The sequence below is a fragment of the Oryx dammah genome, unplaced genomic scaffold (genome assembly GCF_014754425.2).
Source record: "Oryx dammah isolate SB20612 unplaced genomic scaffold, SCBI_Odam_1.1 HiC_scaffold_5, whole genome shotgun sequence".
NCBI classification, from domain to species: Eukaryota; Metazoa; Chordata; class Mammalia; order Artiodactyla; family Bovidae; genus Oryx; species Oryx dammah.
Genome location: NW_024070189.1, coordinates 97,407,639 through 97,424,270, shown reverse-complemented (window position 1 = coordinate 97,424,270; position 16,632 = coordinate 97,407,639). Strand labels below are relative to the sequence as shown.

General features: G+C 54.3%; 2 protein-coding genes across 2 annotated transcripts in view; one reads left to right on the top strand and one right to left on the bottom strand.

Moving 5' to 3' along the window:
- Nucleotides 1-1,498, top strand: part of RFX1 (regulatory factor X1) — a 33,141-nt gene extending 31,643 nt beyond the window's left edge. The window contains exon 21 of the mRNA XM_040240906.1: nt 56-1,498. Within this exon, the coding sequence (XP_040096840.1) occupies nt 56-225 (170 nt within the window). The 3' untranslated portion in view covers nt 226-1,498. The remainder of the gene's footprint in view (nt 1-55) is intronic.
- A 94-nt stretch (nt 1,499-1,592) lies between these two features.
- Nucleotides 1,593-10,533, bottom strand: DCAF15 (DDB1 and CUL4 associated factor 15). The gene is made up of 13 exons (XM_040240907.1): nt 10,370-10,533; nt 8,467-8,564; nt 8,243-8,378; nt 7,555-7,661; nt 7,335-7,474; nt 7,077-7,247; nt 3,641-4,075; nt 3,441-3,532; nt 3,219-3,347; nt 3,046-3,131; nt 2,712-2,816; nt 2,521-2,636; nt 1,593-2,142 (listed from the first exon to the last, which is right to left on the bottom strand). The coding sequence occupies exons 1-13, from the start codon at nt 10,499-10,501 to the stop codon at nt 2,087-2,089; spliced, it is 1,803 nt and encodes a 600-aa protein (XP_040096841.1). The 5' UTR covers nt 10,502-10,533; the 3' UTR covers nt 1,593-2,086.
- Nucleotides 10,534-16,632: the final 6,099 nt, after the last annotated feature.

Genomic DNA, 16,632 nt, shown 5'->3' with positions numbered 1-16,632 from the left:
GGGCCTGGTGGCGCGGTCACGCCGTGCTGAGCCAGGCCCGGTCCGTGTGCCCCAGACGAGGAGGAGGAGGAAGAAGAGGAGAGCGAGGATGAGCTGCCGCAGGACATCTCGCTCGCGGCCGGCGGCGAGTCGCCCGCGCTGGGCCCCGAGGCTCTGGAGCCACCAGCCAAGCTGGCGCGGACAGACGCGCGCGGCCTCTTCGTGCAGGCACTGCCCTCCAGCTAAGCCCTTGGCCTTCCGCTCCCCACCCGCCCGCCCTTCCCCGTCGCCCCTCCTCGCCAGGGTCCCTCACAGCTTCTGTGGCTTCGCTGTCACCGCTCCAGCTTCGGCCAGGGCCAGGAGGGGGCCTCCAAGACAGGGAAGGCTAGGGGGTACCCCCCCACCCATGGGGCCCGCACAATCACAGGGCCAGGCGGAGCCGCAGCTGCAAACTCTGACACAAAAGACGTGCCTTAAGGAACCCGCCGCCGTGCCCAGGTGCCCCCTGGGGCAGCCAGCTTGGCCCCAAAGGCTGCATCATCTCCCTCCCTCCCCCAGCCCCACCCCCGCCACCCAAGGGGGCAGGCAGGCAGGCCCCCTACCTTGCAGAACTGTTAACTTATTCAGCTCGCTGGCTTTGCACAGCCTGTCCTGGGCCCAGCCCTGAGCCCCGGGTGGGCGCAGGTGGGCATCACCTGGGGACCCACCACTGTCGGCAGCAGCAGCCCCGGGACCCCTCCCTCAGTAACCCCACCGCTTCCCCCTCCTTGGTATAAGTGCAATTAAAGCTGTGGGTGTCGCATCTTCTCCAGCGCTGGACCCTCCCGTGCCCCACAGCCCCAGAAGGGGACACTGCCCAGCCTGGACAGAGGGGGAGGGCAGAAGGGGCACCATCTCTGGCTTCCAAAGAGCAGCAGGCTGGGCCGGGTGATGAGCCCGGAGGGGCCTGCTGCAGGCAGCGGGCCCAGAGTGCCCACGCCTGCCCCAGCCGGGGCTGGGTGCTCCGCTTGCTCGTATCCAAGCTCCCAAGCCCCCTTGCCGCTGGTTTGTAATGGAATTTCCACGCTCCTACTCAACCCCCACCTCCGCTCCTGGAGACCATGCTTCTCCTCCGTGTGTGGGACCTCTGCCCCCCTGCCCCCCGCCCCCGCCCATGACTATTGTGCGATTTGTGAGCGGAGTCGGTAACTTGTTGGGTTTTTTTCCAACCATCATGGCCTTATCTGTTCCGGTTTTCTCAGTGTTTTCAACCTGTGAGATAGATGTTTATGGCAAAAAGCGAAAAAAGGAAAAAAAAAAAAAAAACACGCCTGACCTATTGTATAAAAATCACTATTTTGTGTGCTCTGCGTGCTACAGCCTTTGGGAGTGGTTTGCCCACTCCCTCCCCCACTCCTCTGGGCCTCCCTTCTGGCGGTGAAAGTGTCCACACGTGTGGTAGTCTAGTGTGCCGAGCTGTTTTCTATCTTTTTTGTAGTCTTTCTTAAAACACAATAAATTCCACTGTCATATTTGGCTACTGCTGACTTGCCGGGCTTTGGTGGGAGCCTGGGGGCTGGAGGGGGGCCAGCTGGGCCCTGAGCTCATGAGTAGCAGGCAATGAAGGGAACTGGTGAGGTTCAGAAATAAAACATTTATTATGTGAAGAGGAACAGCAGGGCCAGGAGGGGGAGGTGTGACGGCCACTAGGTTCTCCACCTCAGGTAGGGGAGACGGAGAGTGGTCGGGGCAGGGGTCTGGGATCCATCTGGCCTCCCTGGGCTGTGTGGGGGGCCATGTCCACACCTGTAACTGAGGAAAGGGGCGAACTCTCGAGGAACGAGCGCCCGCGCCCAGCTTAGGGTGAAGGCGGGCGCTCAAGGCAGGCGGGGCAGGGGGCTCTCTTCCCTCTGCCCTTTCCCCACTTAAATAGGCATAAATAAGAAGCGTCCAGACTCTCAGGCCACCAGGGGCTGCCCGGCCCAGCCCCCTTCCCGCAGCCTAACACTAGTGCCGGTCATCGCTTGGTCGGTTGGTTGGTCGGCCGGCCGGCTGGCGGCTACCAGGAAGGCGGCCAGCTCCCAGGCCGCGGAGGTAGTTGGAGTCAGTGTCCAGGGCGGCCGGGCCCTCACAGCACAATCCACGTGTATCGCTCGCTGTCTGCCAGAACTTTCAGTGAGCACCCTACAGGGGAAGGTGAGGACAAGGCCTTGGAACCTCTAGCCGGCTCAGTCTGCAGGAGAGGCTTCTCTCTTTCCTTGACCTGATGGCAGCCCAGAAGGCTCTAGCAAGGCAGGTGCAGGTTATCTCTGCCTCGGGCCTGCAGCCATTCAGTTAATGTCTGCTGAATGAATGAATGAATAGTTGGGGGGCCACCAGGTGCCACATCTGAGCTGGCGCCCTGGCCCTGGCCTGGGCTGCCCTAGCCTTCACCCCCATGCCACTGCTCAGTCAACGAGCTCCTTCATTCAGCAACATCTAGCAATCAGCGCCCGCTCCAGGCCCCGCCCAGCCCCAGGACCAGGACCCCAGTCCCCAGCTGTCGTCAGGGCAGTGCCCCACCTTTGTGCAGGGCCTCGTTGGTCATCCTGTTGACGTATCGGCCGCTGCTCTCAGGTACCAGCCACTTCATGACCATGTCCACACAGCTCTTGCGATATGAGCTCCAGACGCTGCCACTGAGGAAGAGGGTATGAGCGACTCTCCCAGCCCTGGGCCCAACCCAGCCCTGCCCTGCCTTGACCCTGCCTCACCTGGTCTGCCCTTTGACCTCAGTGAGGTCGCCCACACTGACTGTCACGAAGATGCCTGTGTTGAGGTCCCATGCCACCTTGAGACTGGTGTGGTAGGTCTTTGGTCTACAGGAGGGAAAGCTGGTGAGCACGAGACAAAGTGGGGAACTACAGGGTCCCTGAGCTTGAACCCAGGCTACCCTAAGGGGCTTTTACCTTTGGAACAATAATGGAAGAGCCTATCCAAGCTTTGGGGAGTCAAGGGGAGTTTTATCATATGCCAGCTCCCCGCACTGAGCTATCATGAGAGCAGGCCCTGCTGGGCAAGGGTGAGGGCGGGTCCTTGCCCACTCACCGGAGCTGGCCTTCCTCGGTGGGGGATGGGAACGCCAGGAGCAGCAGGCCAATGTTGATGAGGACCTGGTTGGTTTCTGGGCAGACCTGGGGGGCGGGGGTTGGACGTGACAGCTACTGAGAGTGCCACCAAGAGGGAGGCCCTGGATTGCCCTGCTCAACACCTGGACCCACCTCCAGGATGACGATGTCATAGTCGCTAAAGGAACAGAACTGGTGACCCCAAGTGGCATCGTGGCGGATCACCTCGTTGATGACATACTCGAAGTCCAGTGTGAGCTGCTCGACTGTCAGGTACTGACCCTGTGGACAAGGGCAGGGGGAGAACTGCGCCCACCGCCATCCCAGGAGGTGCCCCAGGAGCTGCCCCTTGGCCTCCCCACCACCCACACCCACCTGGACAGCGGCCTGCTCCCGCATGGGCCGCAGGTTGCGACCACGGAGATCGGTCACCACAAAGGGTAGGGAGATCTTGTCATCCTCGAACTCTGAGTGGGCAGGACAAGGGGGTAGGGATGGCAGTGGGAGGCCTAGAGGCTTTCAAGGCCAGCCTCCCATGCCTGGGGCCCTGCCCACCAGAGGGGCTCCCCGCTCACCATCCTCTGGCTCCGTCCCCTCACCGGACCCCAGCACGTAATAGAGCTTGGTGTAGTTGACGTATCCAGGCTCCAGGGCAGGTGCCTCTGCTGCAGGGGGGCTGTCCCGGGGCACCGCCTCCCCACCTGAGCCAAGGGGCTCAGAAGGCAGGCGGCAGCGGCTGCCTGAGGGCCCTGGGCATGGGGGTGGCCGGACTTCCTCCGAGGTCCCACCCTTGGCCTCTTTGGCCCGGCGGAAGATGTCAGCCACAAACTCCTTGGCTTTGGCAATGGCAGGCGAGGGATCGGGGGTCCCAGAGGGCCAGGCTGGGGCCGCTTCAGGGCAGAGGCTGGGGAGAACAGGGAGCAACTCTGGGCTCTGGGGTCCAGGGGGACTGGGAGGGGCCGGGGGGTAGGTGGTGTGGTCGTATAGGATCTGGCAGAAGTTGCTGTCTCCTGGAACATAAAAATAAAAAGTGAAGGAGGTAGAAGAAGTCAATAGATGAGTTTAGGTCAGAACGCTCTCCTGACCTCCCTCATTACCCTGCGGGGATGGCGGGGGTCGGGGGCAGGTGTGGATCTTAGAAATCCAAGAGGAGGCCCTTCAAGAAGACTTACATATGCTGCCATCAGTCCGAACCAACCAAAACGGAAAAAGGACTCACACACACACATGTTCATTCAAACCTTCCTCTTAGGCATCTGCCATATGCCCCATACTGAGGACACAGGAGGGAATAAGACAAAATTCCCTGCCCTTGGGAGCTGACATGTATGGATAACAGCAGTCATGTATGGATGTGAGAGTTGGACCATAAAGAAAGCTGAACGCCGAAAAACCGAAGATTTTGACCTGTGGTGCTAGAGAAGACTCTTGAGAGTCCCTTGGACTGCAAGGAGATCCAACCAGTCAATCCTAAAGGAAACCAGTCCTGAATATTCATTGGAAGGACTGATGCTGAAGCTGAAACTCCAATACTGTGGCCACCTGATGTGAAGAACTGAATCATTAGAAAAGACCCTGATGCTAGAGAAGATTGAAGGCAGAAAAAGAAGGGGATGACAGAGGATGAGATGGTTGGATGGTATCACCGACTTGACAGACATGAGTTTGAGCAAACTCTGGGAGTTGGTGATGGACAGGGAAGCCTGGCGTGCTGCAGTCCATGGGGTCACAAAGAGTTAGACACAACTGAGTGACTGAACCGAACTGGGGAGCTGAGAGTCTATGATGATGACAGAAGATAAAAGCTACGTAAGGGCTTCCCTGGGGACTCAGTAAAGAATCCGCCTGCCAATGCAGGAGACACAGGTTCAATCTCTGATCTGGGACGATCCCACAGGCCCAGGAGCAACCAAGGCTGGCTGCGCGCCACAACGGAACCTGTGCTCTCGGGTCACAACTGCTGAAGCCCGCACACCTGGGGGCTCTGCTCTACAACAAGAGAAGCCGCCCCACAAGAGGCCCACGCACCACAACTGGAGAGCTGCTCTCTGCAACTAGTGAGAAGCCCGCACGGCAGTGAAGACCCAGCATAGTCAAATACATAAGGCTGACAGTTTACCACACTGTCTTCTGTCCTTTTCAACTCAAGACAGACCAGCACAGGCACAGCCTGGCCGGATCCCAGGCCTCTCTGTGGCTCCACCTGACGGGGGCCAGATCTCCCTGTGGAGAATCTCAATGTGGAGAACCCAATGCATCCGCCAAGCAGCACCACCACCGGGCCCTGGGCTCTGCCTGCCCCACTCCACTGGGCCCCCCTAGAAGCAGCCCTTGTAAAGGGGAGCTGTCCTTTCAGTTCAGAGACTCAGGGCCAAGGCTCAGAGGAACTTGTCCAAGGTCACACTGAGAAATAATACAAGTATGCCAACACACTCCTGTCTGCCAGGGTGGTGGCACTTCCGGAGAGGAGGCGGATGAGTGGAAAATGTTCGCGTCAAACTCCCCCTCTGTGTAAATACCCTCCTGGGGTGAGAGGAGTGTCGAATCCGCTGACAGTGCCCCTCAGCTGGGCCGTGTGCACACGGCCACATCCTGTCCCGTGCAGTCCTTCCTAACGGGGTGGGGGGCAGCTGACCCATCCAGGCCTAGCTTGGGGGATCACGGTTTGGCGAGAAGCAGAGCCTTGCCCATGCTGGTACAGGTGGCCAGGGCAGGGATGGGAGGCCCCTGGAAGAGCTCGAGGACAAGGCGCACTGCCCCTTGCTGGTCTGTGGGCTCAGTTATATATACACATATAACACACCCCTGGCTTCCCAGTGACTCAGAGGCCAGGAATCCACCTGCCCATGCAGGAGACCCAGGTTCAATCCCTGGGCTGGGAAGATCCCCCAGAGGAGGAAATGGCAACCCACTCCAGTATTCTTGCCTGGAGAATCCCCATGGACAGAGGAGCCTGGCGGGCCACAGTCCATGGGGTCATAGTTGTACATGACTGAAGCAACTGGGCAGACACACACGAGCATGTATACAGAAACCTCTTCTCACGTCCATCCCCTCCCTCCCCAAGGGGCAATCATTTTAAATGCAGGCAGTTGATGCCTTTTTTTGGCCATGCTACTCAGTGTGCAGAATCTTAGGTCCTCCCCAACCAGGGACTGAACCTAGGCCCTCACAGTGAAAATTCCTAACCTCTGGACCCCTGGGACCACTGAAGTCCCAGTGGTCATCTTTACTGGACTGGGTTCTGGCATAACGGGAACACATTTTAAACTCATATATAAACAGCCTCAGTAACAGGTTACAGATCTCCTTGTGTTTCTTTTGCACGTGAACATGTCTTTAAGGCACACTGTCCACAGACAGGCATGCTGGGGCACTCCCTGATGATCCGGGGGAGGTAACCACCCAGTCCTACCTTCCCAAATGCCAGGCGGGCCCCAGCTGCTGCCACTAAATCCTCGGACACGCTTGTGCGCAGGGCTGCTGCTGGGCCACAGGCACCCTCTGTTGCCATAAGGCCCTGGGAGAGCAGGAGCCCTGCATCCCCAGCCCCATTGTCAACAACAGCCAAAACCAAGAGATGGCCCTCTACCCACTGACCACTCCCTTAGGTTTTTAATCAACCTTTCTCTCTTCGAATCTGTCCGGCATGGGGGACATGTGGCTACCTGACCTTGACGTCACTAAAATTAAGCAGCTCAGTTCCTTGGTCACATGAGCCGCTGTCGAGTGGCCACTGGTGGCAGCTGTGGCAGATACCCCAGATATGGCCCCTCTTAGCCCCATGGACAGTTCCAGTAGGCAGTGCTGGGGCGGGGCTGGAGGGGGCAGGGTGGCTGCGTTTGGAGCCCACATTGCCACTTCCTGAACAAGGGACCTCACCTCTCCAGGGTCTCAGTCACCTCATCTGTGATGCGGGGTAGTGATGGCACCGACGTCAAGTAATTGGGTCACAGGGTCCCGAGGCTGGGAGCCCGTACGCAGGGCCTGTGGGCAGACCCGGGAGCCTACCTGCCGAGTGCACCGAGACGGCGCAGGCCACCAGAGAGTAGCTGGTGTTGAGCAGCACCACCTGGTCCTTCTTGAGCTGGAAGGCGGGCTGGAAAGTGGGGAAGGGGTAGACCACCTGGTACTTGGTGTGCAGCATGAAGCCATGCCGCAGGCACTGCGCACTCGGGTCACCTGCAGCGACACAGGCCACGCGGGCTCAGCTGTGGCCGTGGGGCAGGGAAGCAGGCCGCCCGGCGCCCCAGGCCCCCAGCCCCTCACCTGGGTGGGCGCGGCTGGCGTCCCGGCAGGCGGCACAGCGGCCCGGCGGCGGCACGGCCACGGTGCTGATGTAGATGTCCCGGTGGTTCTCGTCGCTCATCACCATCATGTTCATGAGCATGCCGTTGGCTGAGCGGGTGCTGGGGGCCGGCGGAGCCTCAGAGCCTGGCCTGGGCGCCCGCCCCCACCCACTGCCCACCACCCTATCCCCAAGTCTCACTTGAAGCCGAAGACAATGACCTTGGAGGCGTCACTGGGCCACTCGCACACGGTCAGGTATAGGTCACTGTAGATCTCCTCGTCCTGGAAGAGCCGCACCTGGCGGACCTGAGCAGCAGGTTCTCGTGGGGGTGGGGTCCAAGTGGGCCGGGGCCAACCTGAGGCTGCACCGGCAGACAGTCTCGGGCCAGGGAGCCCCAAGCAGCCTTCACCCCACACCCCGCTCTGCCATCCTGAGAACACGCTGAGGAGGTGCATAAGAATTTCCCCTCACAGGTAGGGGACACAGGGAAGCCAGGCCTAGGATAGGACACAGCAGACCCGTCGGTTCCAAGCCCGACCCACCCTGAGACCGGTTCACCTCTCTGAACTCACGTGGAAACTGGGGTAACAGCACTCACCTCCTGGGGTGGGACATTCGAGGAGTCAAGGTCAGGGCTAAACCAGGCACAGCAGCCTGCTTGGTTCTAACAGACCTCATGGGTTCCTCCTGCTCTGAGCCGTCAGACCATAGGAAATCCTGCCATCTACCCACTTTGGGCTCTGAAGATGGCAATTTCCTACAGTTCGACCTAACACTTGGAGTCCTGACAACGGCCCTGCGAGCACACTATCTTCAATTTGTGGCCATGGAACCTGAAGCTCAGAGTGGGGTCATGCGGTCAGAAAGGGAGGTGGCCTGGCCCTACCAGCTTGAGCTTGCTGTGCACATTGAACTCCCACCAGTACAGGTGGTAGATGTAGAAAGAGAAGTCGTCGTCCCCACTGCTGCTCGTGTAGGAGAGAACGTAACGGCCACACTTGGAAAAGCCCAGGAAGATGTGTCTGTGGGGATGGCAGGGAGGGGCCAAAGGCCAGGTCAGGGCCGGCCGACCGTCCCACCCCGCCAACCCCTGCCTGGCCCTCGCCTCACCCTGCGTAGAGGAAGTCTTCATCCACAATGTTCTTGAGAGAGACGCAGACCCTGGGTGGCAGCTTCCGGAAGAGGCGAGGAGAGAGCTGCCCACTGATCTGGGGAAGGGGCAGCCAGGGCTCTTGAGACACTATGTGGTAGAAGCGGCCTGCAGCTCCCCCACTCCCCTCACCCAAGGCAGAGCAACACCTTTGGGGTCCAGCCCAGCCACACAGGCCTACTTCCTACCAACCATAACGGTTCAGGGTGGTCCAAGCTCTGGAAGGTGTGAATGGCTTGAGCCTGTCTCTCCACCAGGGCCTCATGCCACCCTCCCAACTCCACAGCCTAAGGGTTCCTCTTGCCTGCGGTTTCCCTGGTGGCTCAGATGGTAAAGAACCTGCCTGCAAATGCAGGAGACGTAAGAGACATGGTTCGATCCCTGGGTCGGGAAGATCCCCTGCAGAAGGGAATGGCAACCCATTCCAGTATTCTCGCCTGGAGAATTCCATGGACAGAAGAGGCTGGCAGGCTATAGTCCATGGAGTCACAAAGAGTTGGACATGACTGAGTGACTGACATTTTCACACGTTCCTCTTCCCAGGCTATGAGGACTATCACTGGCATTGCTTCCCTCAGTCACCCCTGGCCCACACTGGGCCACCTAGCTGTCTTCCTGAAGGCTACTTGAAGGCACAATGAGCTGTGGACATTGAGGATCACTAAGGAAGCTGAGATGGGGGCTTGACCAACTCCACTTACCTGTTCCCAATCCACTAGCCTATACACGGGGCGCTTAGGTCCCTGTGGGGGTAAGCCTGACCAGTGACTGTCCATCTCCTGCCCGACTCCCCCTTCTCAATTAACATCTGCCCTCCAACTGACTCCCTCATCCCAAAACTTCAAGGAAGGTTTTGGGTGGGGAGCAGGCCCAAGTTGAGCATTGAGCAATCAGGGCACCTCAGATCCTGCTACCCAGTCTAATGGGGGAGATGCAGCCCAGCCCTTGAGGGGATCCCAGAGTGGAATAACCCTGTCAGTGAGGCCCAGGCTGCCCGGGGGACACAGTCCCCGGCCACGGAGCTTCCAAGCTAAGGGCGGAGCCACAGCCCAACCCAGGGAGCAATCAGGCTGAGGGTGGGGACTGTCCCTGCTCCAGAAGTTCTAGTCAAAAGGAGAAGACACAGCCCTGCCCTCACAGAGTTCCCAGCCTGATGAAGAAGACGGCAGGACTCCTGACCCACGGAGACACAGACCTGCCCCACTTGCTGCTGACCTGACAGCAGATTTACACGCGTGCCCTCCCAGAGCTGGCAACCCGACGGGGAAAAAGATTCCAGCACGCTGAGAGTTTAGTCTCATGGGGAGACAAGAGCCTTGCTCAGGTAGCTGAAGATCAGGCCCTCTTCAGGGAGCTCCCTCCCATTCAATGGGGGAGGCAGTTAAAGGAACTCCCAGCTCTCCTGTGGTCAGAGCTGGACAGACAGAGGAACCCCAGGCGGAGGAATCCCAAAGCCGGTAGCAGAGACTGTGCCAAGGGGGCGGTAAGGCTCCATAACGGAGTGGCCGGGGGAGCAGGGTTTTGAAAAACGAGTCTGACCCTGCGTCGCCCCCTTTCTCCTCACTCCTCCAGCGGCCTCTAAGGCCCCCTTCATCCAAGCCCGTCCTCGGGAACCCGCCCCCAGCCCCTCCATCCAAGCCGCCTCTCAGGGACCCCGCCCCCAACTCACTCCATCCAAACTCCCGCCGCAGCCCCCCAATCTAAGCTCTCTCCCCGGGGTCCCGCCCAACCCCCTTCCTCCAAGCCCCCTCCCACGGGGCTCCGCCCCCAACCCCTCACCCCGCGAACGCCCTCCCTCCCCGCCGCCTCCCTCGTCCCTCCTCCCTTCCCTCCGACGCGCTCCTCCGAGACTCCAGGCCTCACCTTGACCCGCTCCAGCTGCTTGAGGACGTGCTCCCGCCGCCGCCCCGCTGTCCGCTTTCCCCCGGCGCCCCCGGGGCCGCCGCCGCCGCTCCCGGCCCCGCTGTTCCGCTCCGATTTCGAGCTGGGCGCCATTTTCACCCCCTCCCTCCACTTCCGGAGCAACCGGCCTCTTCGCCCCACCCCTGCCGCCTCTTCATTGGCCGTTGCTCAACACTGCGGCCCGCCGGTTGGGTGAAAGCCCTCACTCTTGGCTTTTTCCCTCTACGCCTGTCCATCACTGCCATCTCGGCCCTTGATTGGTAGAGACGGTACAGTCCCGGCGGCCCGTCGCCGTATTCCCGCCTTCCCGCAAGGACGCACCCGTCAGAGGCCCCGTTTGCGCCCCTTGCTGAGATGACTTTGACCCAATAGGCAGAGGACCCTATCCGTCTCCAGGGCGTCACGCCCCCTTGTGGCTGGTGGGTTTCCATGGAGATCCAGGCGGTCCTGGCCTGTGGGCGGGGCGATGGGAGCCTGTGGTCCAGAAGGGTCATAATCCCCGGCCCAAGGATGTCCGCGCCCAGTCTGGGTACAGAGGGACCCGGCAAACATCCTGGGGCCACCGGCCGGGCTGAGGAAAGGGATTTACAAAATAAAAGGATGAAATTGATTAAAACATCTTTCAGGACTTCCCTGGCGGTCCAGTGGTTTCAGGACTTCCTCATGACTTCAACTGCAGGAGGTTTGGGTTCCATCCCTGGTCCAGGGACTAACTAAGATCCCACGGTGCAGAGGGGCGTGAGAAAAAAACAAATTCAGATGGACTGGCGGGCGGCCTGACCACATCATGATGATGGTAATAACAACATTAATCACTTATATAGTACTTTATACTTACCAGAAACAGTTCTGCACTTAGAATCCTATGTAGTAGACCACTGTTATGCCCATTTTATAGATAATAGTAATAACAGTTGTTTAATGTCAGATATGAGTATCATCTTCCTGTGCTTTAGCTTATTTAACTTTCAAAGCCGTTTTGGAGATGGACCCTTTTATTATCTTCATTTTTAAACGTGGTGAAACTGAGGCTTACAGTGTACTGCTCCTGAACAGCTGGCACATATACACCTCAGATGTGTGAGTGTTGTGATCATAATTAGAGAAGAATAGAATGGATCTGGCTTTAATATTCTTCCAACCTCTGTCTTCATTTATTCAGTAAATATTTACTGAGCACCTACTATGTTCAGTGAATAAGACAGGGCTTATTTATTTATGTGTGTATCAAGTCTTAGTTCCATCATGGGAGATCTTTTGTTGATTGCAGCACACAGACTCTCTAGTTGTGGTGCATAGACTCCAGAGTGCCATGGGCTCAGTAGTTGCAGCTGGTGGGCTTAGATGCCTCATGGCACGTGGGATCTTAGTTCCTTTACCAGAGATCAAACCAGTATCCCCTGCCTTTCAAGGCAGATTCTTAACCTCTAGACCACCAGGGAAGTCCCTAGGGACTCATTTTTAGAAAAAAGAATGGAAAGGGAAAATGTAGTCTGGCAGTGAAGAAACTTGGCAGATAACACCTCAACCAATTGATCGAGTTTATCATTATAGTGATAAGTTGTGTGCATGTCATGGGCACTTGATGTGATGTGAGAACACTTGCACTTGTCTGGTATTCTCTCCAAAACCCATAACCTCCATCTAATGAGGAAACATCAGGTGACTGTCCCAAATGGAGGGACAGGACTTTCTACAAAAGTCCTAACCAGTATACTTCAGAAGCGTCAAGGTCATGAGAAAGCATGACCAAGAAACTGGCACGGTTTAAAGGAGTCTAAGAAGATGACCTTTATAGAGCCCATCTTTGCATGAAATGTTCCCTTGGTATCTCTAATTTTCTTGAAGAGATCTCTAGTCTTTCCCATTCTTTTGTTTTTCTCTATTTCTTTGCACTGATTGCTGAGAAAGGCTGTCTTATCTCTTCTTGCTATTCTTTGGAACTCTGCATTCAGATACTTATATCTTTCCTTTTCTCCTTTGCTTTTCACTTCTCTTCTTTTCACAGCTGTTTGTAAGGCCTCCGCAGACAGCCACTTTGCTTTTTTGCATTTCTTTTCCATGGGGATGGTCTTGATCCCTGTCTCCTGTACAGTGTCACGAACCTCAGTCCATAGTTCATCAGGCACTCTATCTATCAGATCTAGGCCCTTAAATCTATTTCTCACTTCCACTGTATAATCATAAGGGATTTGATTTAGGTCATACCTGAATGTTCTAGTGGTCTTCTCTACTTTCTTCAATTTAAGTCTGAATTTGGCAATAAGGACTTCATGATCTGAGCCACAGTCAGCTCCGGTCTTGTTTTAGCTGACTGTATAGAGCTTCTCCATCTTTGGCTGCAAAGAATATAATCAATCTGATTTCGGTGTTGACCATCTGGTGATGTCCATGTGTAGAGTCTTCTCTTGTGTTGTTGGAAGAGGGTGTTTGTTATGACCAGTGCATTTTCTTGGCAAAACTCTATTAGCCTTTGCCCTGCTTCATTCCGCATTCCAAGGCGAAATTTGCCTGTTACCCCAGGTGTTTCTTGACTTCCTACTTTTGCATTCCAGTCCCCTATAATGAGAAGGACATCTTTTGTGGGTGTTAGTTCTAAAAGGTCTTGTAGGTCTTCATAGAACTGTTCAGCTTCTTCAGTGTTACTGGTTGGGGCATAGACTTGGATTACTGTGATACTGAATGGTTTGCCTTGGGAACTAACACAGATCATTCTGTCGTTTTTGAGATTGCATCCAAGTACTGCATTTCGGACTCTTTTGTTGACCATGATGGCTACTCCATTTCTTCTAAGGGATTCCTGCCCACAGTATATTAGAGATACCAAGGGAACATTTCATGCAAAGATGGGCTTGATAAAGGACAGAAATGGTATGGACCTAACAGAAGCAGAAGATATATTAAGAAGAGGTGGCAAGAATACACAGAAGAACTGTACAAAAAAAGATCTTCACAACCCAGATAATCACAATGGTGTGATCAGGCACCTAGAGCCAGATATCCTGGAATGTGAAGTCAAGTGGGCCTCAGAAAGCATCACTACGAACAAAGCTAGTGGAGGTGATGGAATTCCAGTTGAGCTGTTTCAAATCCTGAAAGATGATGCTGTGAAAGTGCTGCACTCAATATGCCAGCAAATTTGGAAAACTCAGCAGTGGCCACAGGACTGGAAAAGGTCAGTTTTCATTCCAATTCCAAAGAAAGGCAATGCCAAAGAATCCTTAAACTACCGCACAGCTGCACTCATCTCATATGCTAGTAAAGTAATGCTCAAAATTCTCCAAGCCAGCCTTCAGCAATACGTGAACCGTGAACTTCCTGATGTTCAAGCTGGTTTTAGAAAAGGCAGAGGAACCAGAGATCAAATTGCCAACATCCGCTGGATCATGGAAAAAACAAGAGAGTTCCAGAAAAACATCTATTTCTGCTTTATTGACTATGCCAAAGCCTTTGACTGTGTGGATCACAATAAACTGTGGAAAATTCTGAGAGAGATGGGAATACCAGACCGCCTGACCTGCCTCTTGAGAAACCTGTATGCAGGTCAGGAAGCAACAATTAGAACTGGACATGGAAAAACAGACTGGTTCCAAATAGGAAAAGGAGCGATTGAACTGAACTGAACTGAAGAAGATGAAGTGATAACCAAATGAAATGTTAGGTGTGATCCTGAACCAGAAAAGGACATCAGAGTAAAACCTGGGGAAACTGACATTATGTCTGTAGTTTAGTAAGTAGTGTTATATCAGTTCAGTTCAGTCGCTTAGTCGTGTCCGACTCTTTGCGACCCCATGAATCGCAGCATGCCAGGCCTCCCTGTCCATCACCAACTCCCAGAGTTCACTCAGACTCACGTCCATCGAGTCAGTGATGCCATCCAGCCATCTCATCCTCTGTTGTCCCCTTCTCCTCCTGCCCCCAATCCCTCCCAGCATCAGAGTCTTTTCCAATGAGTCAACTCTTCGCATGAAGTGGCCAAAGTACTGGAGTTTCAGCTTCAGCATAATTCCTTCCAAAGAAATCCCAGGGCTGATCTCCTTTAGAATGGACTGGTTGGATCTCCCTGCAGTCCAAGGGACTCTCAAGAGTCTTCTCCAACACCACAGTTCAAAAGCATCAATTCTTCGGCGCTCTGCCTTCTTCACAGTCCAACTCTCACATCCATACATGACTACTGAAAAAACCATAGCCTTGACTAGATAGACCTTAGTCGGCAAAGTAATGTCTCTGCTTTTGAATATACTATCTAGGTTGGTCATAACTTTTCTTCCAAGGAGTAAGTGTCTTTTAATTTCATGGCTGCAATCACCATCTGTGGTGATTTTGGAGCCCCAGAAAATAAAGTCTGACACTGTTTCCACTGTTTCCCCATCTGTTTCCCATGAAGTGATGGGACCAGATGCCATGATCTTCGTTTTCTGAATGTTGAGCTTTAGGCCAACTTATTCACTCTCCCCTTTCACTTTCATCAAGAGGCTTTTTAGTTCCTCTTCACTTTCTGCCATAAGGGTGGTGTCAGCTGCATATCTGAGGTTATTGATATGTCTCCCGGCAATCTTGATTCCAGCTTGTGCTACTTCCAGCCCAGTGTTTCTCATGATGTACTCTTCATTTAAGTTAAATAAGCAGGGTGACAATATACATCCTTGACGTACTCCTTTTCCTATTTGGAACCAGTCTGTTGCTCCATGTCCAGTTCTAACTGTTGCTTCCTGACCTGCATACAGGTTTCTCCAGAGGCAGGTCAGGTGGTCTGGTATTCCCATCTCTTTCAGAATTTTCCACAGTTTATTGTGATCCACACAGTCAAAGGCTTTGGCATAGTCAATAAAGCAGAAATAGATGTTTTTCTGGAACTCTCTTGCTTTTTCCATGATCCAGTGGATGTTGGCAATTTGATCTCTGGTTCCTCTGCCTTTTCTAAAACCAGCTTGAACATCAGGAAGTTCACGGTTCACGTATTGCTGAAGGCTGGCTTGGAGAATTTTGAGCATTACTTTACTAGCATGTGAGATGAGTGCAATTGTGCGGTAGTTTGAGCATTTTTTTTGCATTGCCTTTCTTTGGAATTGGAATGAAAACTGACCTTTTCCAGTCCTGTGGCCACTGCTGAGTTTTCCAAATTTGCTCAACATTAGTTAATCTCTTAGTTGTGACAAATATGCCTGGTTAGGCAGTATATTAACATTCGGGGCAGTTGGGCAGAGGGTAGACAAGAATTCTTTGTACCAACCACCTTTGCAAATTAAAGTCTGGTCAGGCTGCTATAGCAAAATACTACAGACTGGGTGGGTTTGCAACACTTATTTCTCACAGTCCTGGAGTCTGGTGAGGGCCCACTTCCTTTATTGTGGACAGCATCTCCTTGCTGTACCCTCATATGGCAGAGAGAGAGACATAGAGATAGAAACAGAGATAGGAAGGAGGGAGGAAGAGAGAGAGGCAGAGAGCTCGAAAGTTCCCTTATAAGGGCACTATGTGCTGTGCAGTACTAAGTCGCTTCACTTGTGTGCGACTCTTTGCTACCCTATGAACTCTAGTCCGCCAGGCCCCTCTGTCCATGGGCTTCTCCAGGGTAGAATACTGGAGGTGGTTGCCATGCCCTCCTCCAGAAAATTTTCCTGAACCAGGGATCAAACTTACATCTCTTATGTCTCCTGTATTGTCAAGCAGGTTCTTTACCTATAAGGGCACTAATCCCATTCATAAAGGCTCCACCTGCCTGAACTAATTATTTCCCAAAGACCCCCATCTGCTAATACCATCAAACTGGGGTTTAGGGCTTCAACCTTTGAATTTCAGGGGGACCCAAGCACAGCCTATAGGACAAGTTGTCTGTAAATCAAAAAGTATTCCAAAATAAAACGTTTTTTTAAGAGTTGGGGGGCAAGTAATTGCTGTGTGGAGAATAGTTTAGGGGATTAAGTGCAAGAATGGCCTCAGAGAGGCTAGAGAGGGAGGTGATAGTGCCTGGAATTCAGATAATAGCAGTAGAAAGTGAAAAGTGATCATATGCAAAGGTCATATTGGGATGGAGGCAAGAAAGGAAGACAGTGACCTCCTTCAGCAGGATGAAGGAAACCAGACAGGAGTCCCCCTCATCCCCTTTCCAGAGCCCCACTTACCCCAGTGGAAGAGATCTTGTATCAGTTATCCATTGTTGCATAATAAACACCACCAAACCCAGTGGTGTAAAATTACAATAATTGTTTAACCATTTTTAT

What these genes read in the sequence shown, in the direction of transcription:
- DCAF15 (XM_040240907.1), bottom strand. Translation starts at nt 10,501, where the DNA reads ATGGCGCCCAGCTCGAAATCGGAGCGGAACAGCGGGGCCGGGAGCGGC. An exon ending in CGCCAGCCGCGCCCACCCAG is followed by an intron (nt 7,248 to 7,334) that starts GTGAGGGGCTGG and finishes GTGTCGCTGCAG; the next exon opens with GTGACCCGAGTGCGCAGTGC. An exon ending in ATGACATCGTCATCCTGGAG is followed by an intron (nt 3,132 to 3,218) that starts GTGGGTCCAGGT and finishes CCCGCCCCCCAG; the next exon opens with GTCTGCCCAGAAACCAACCA.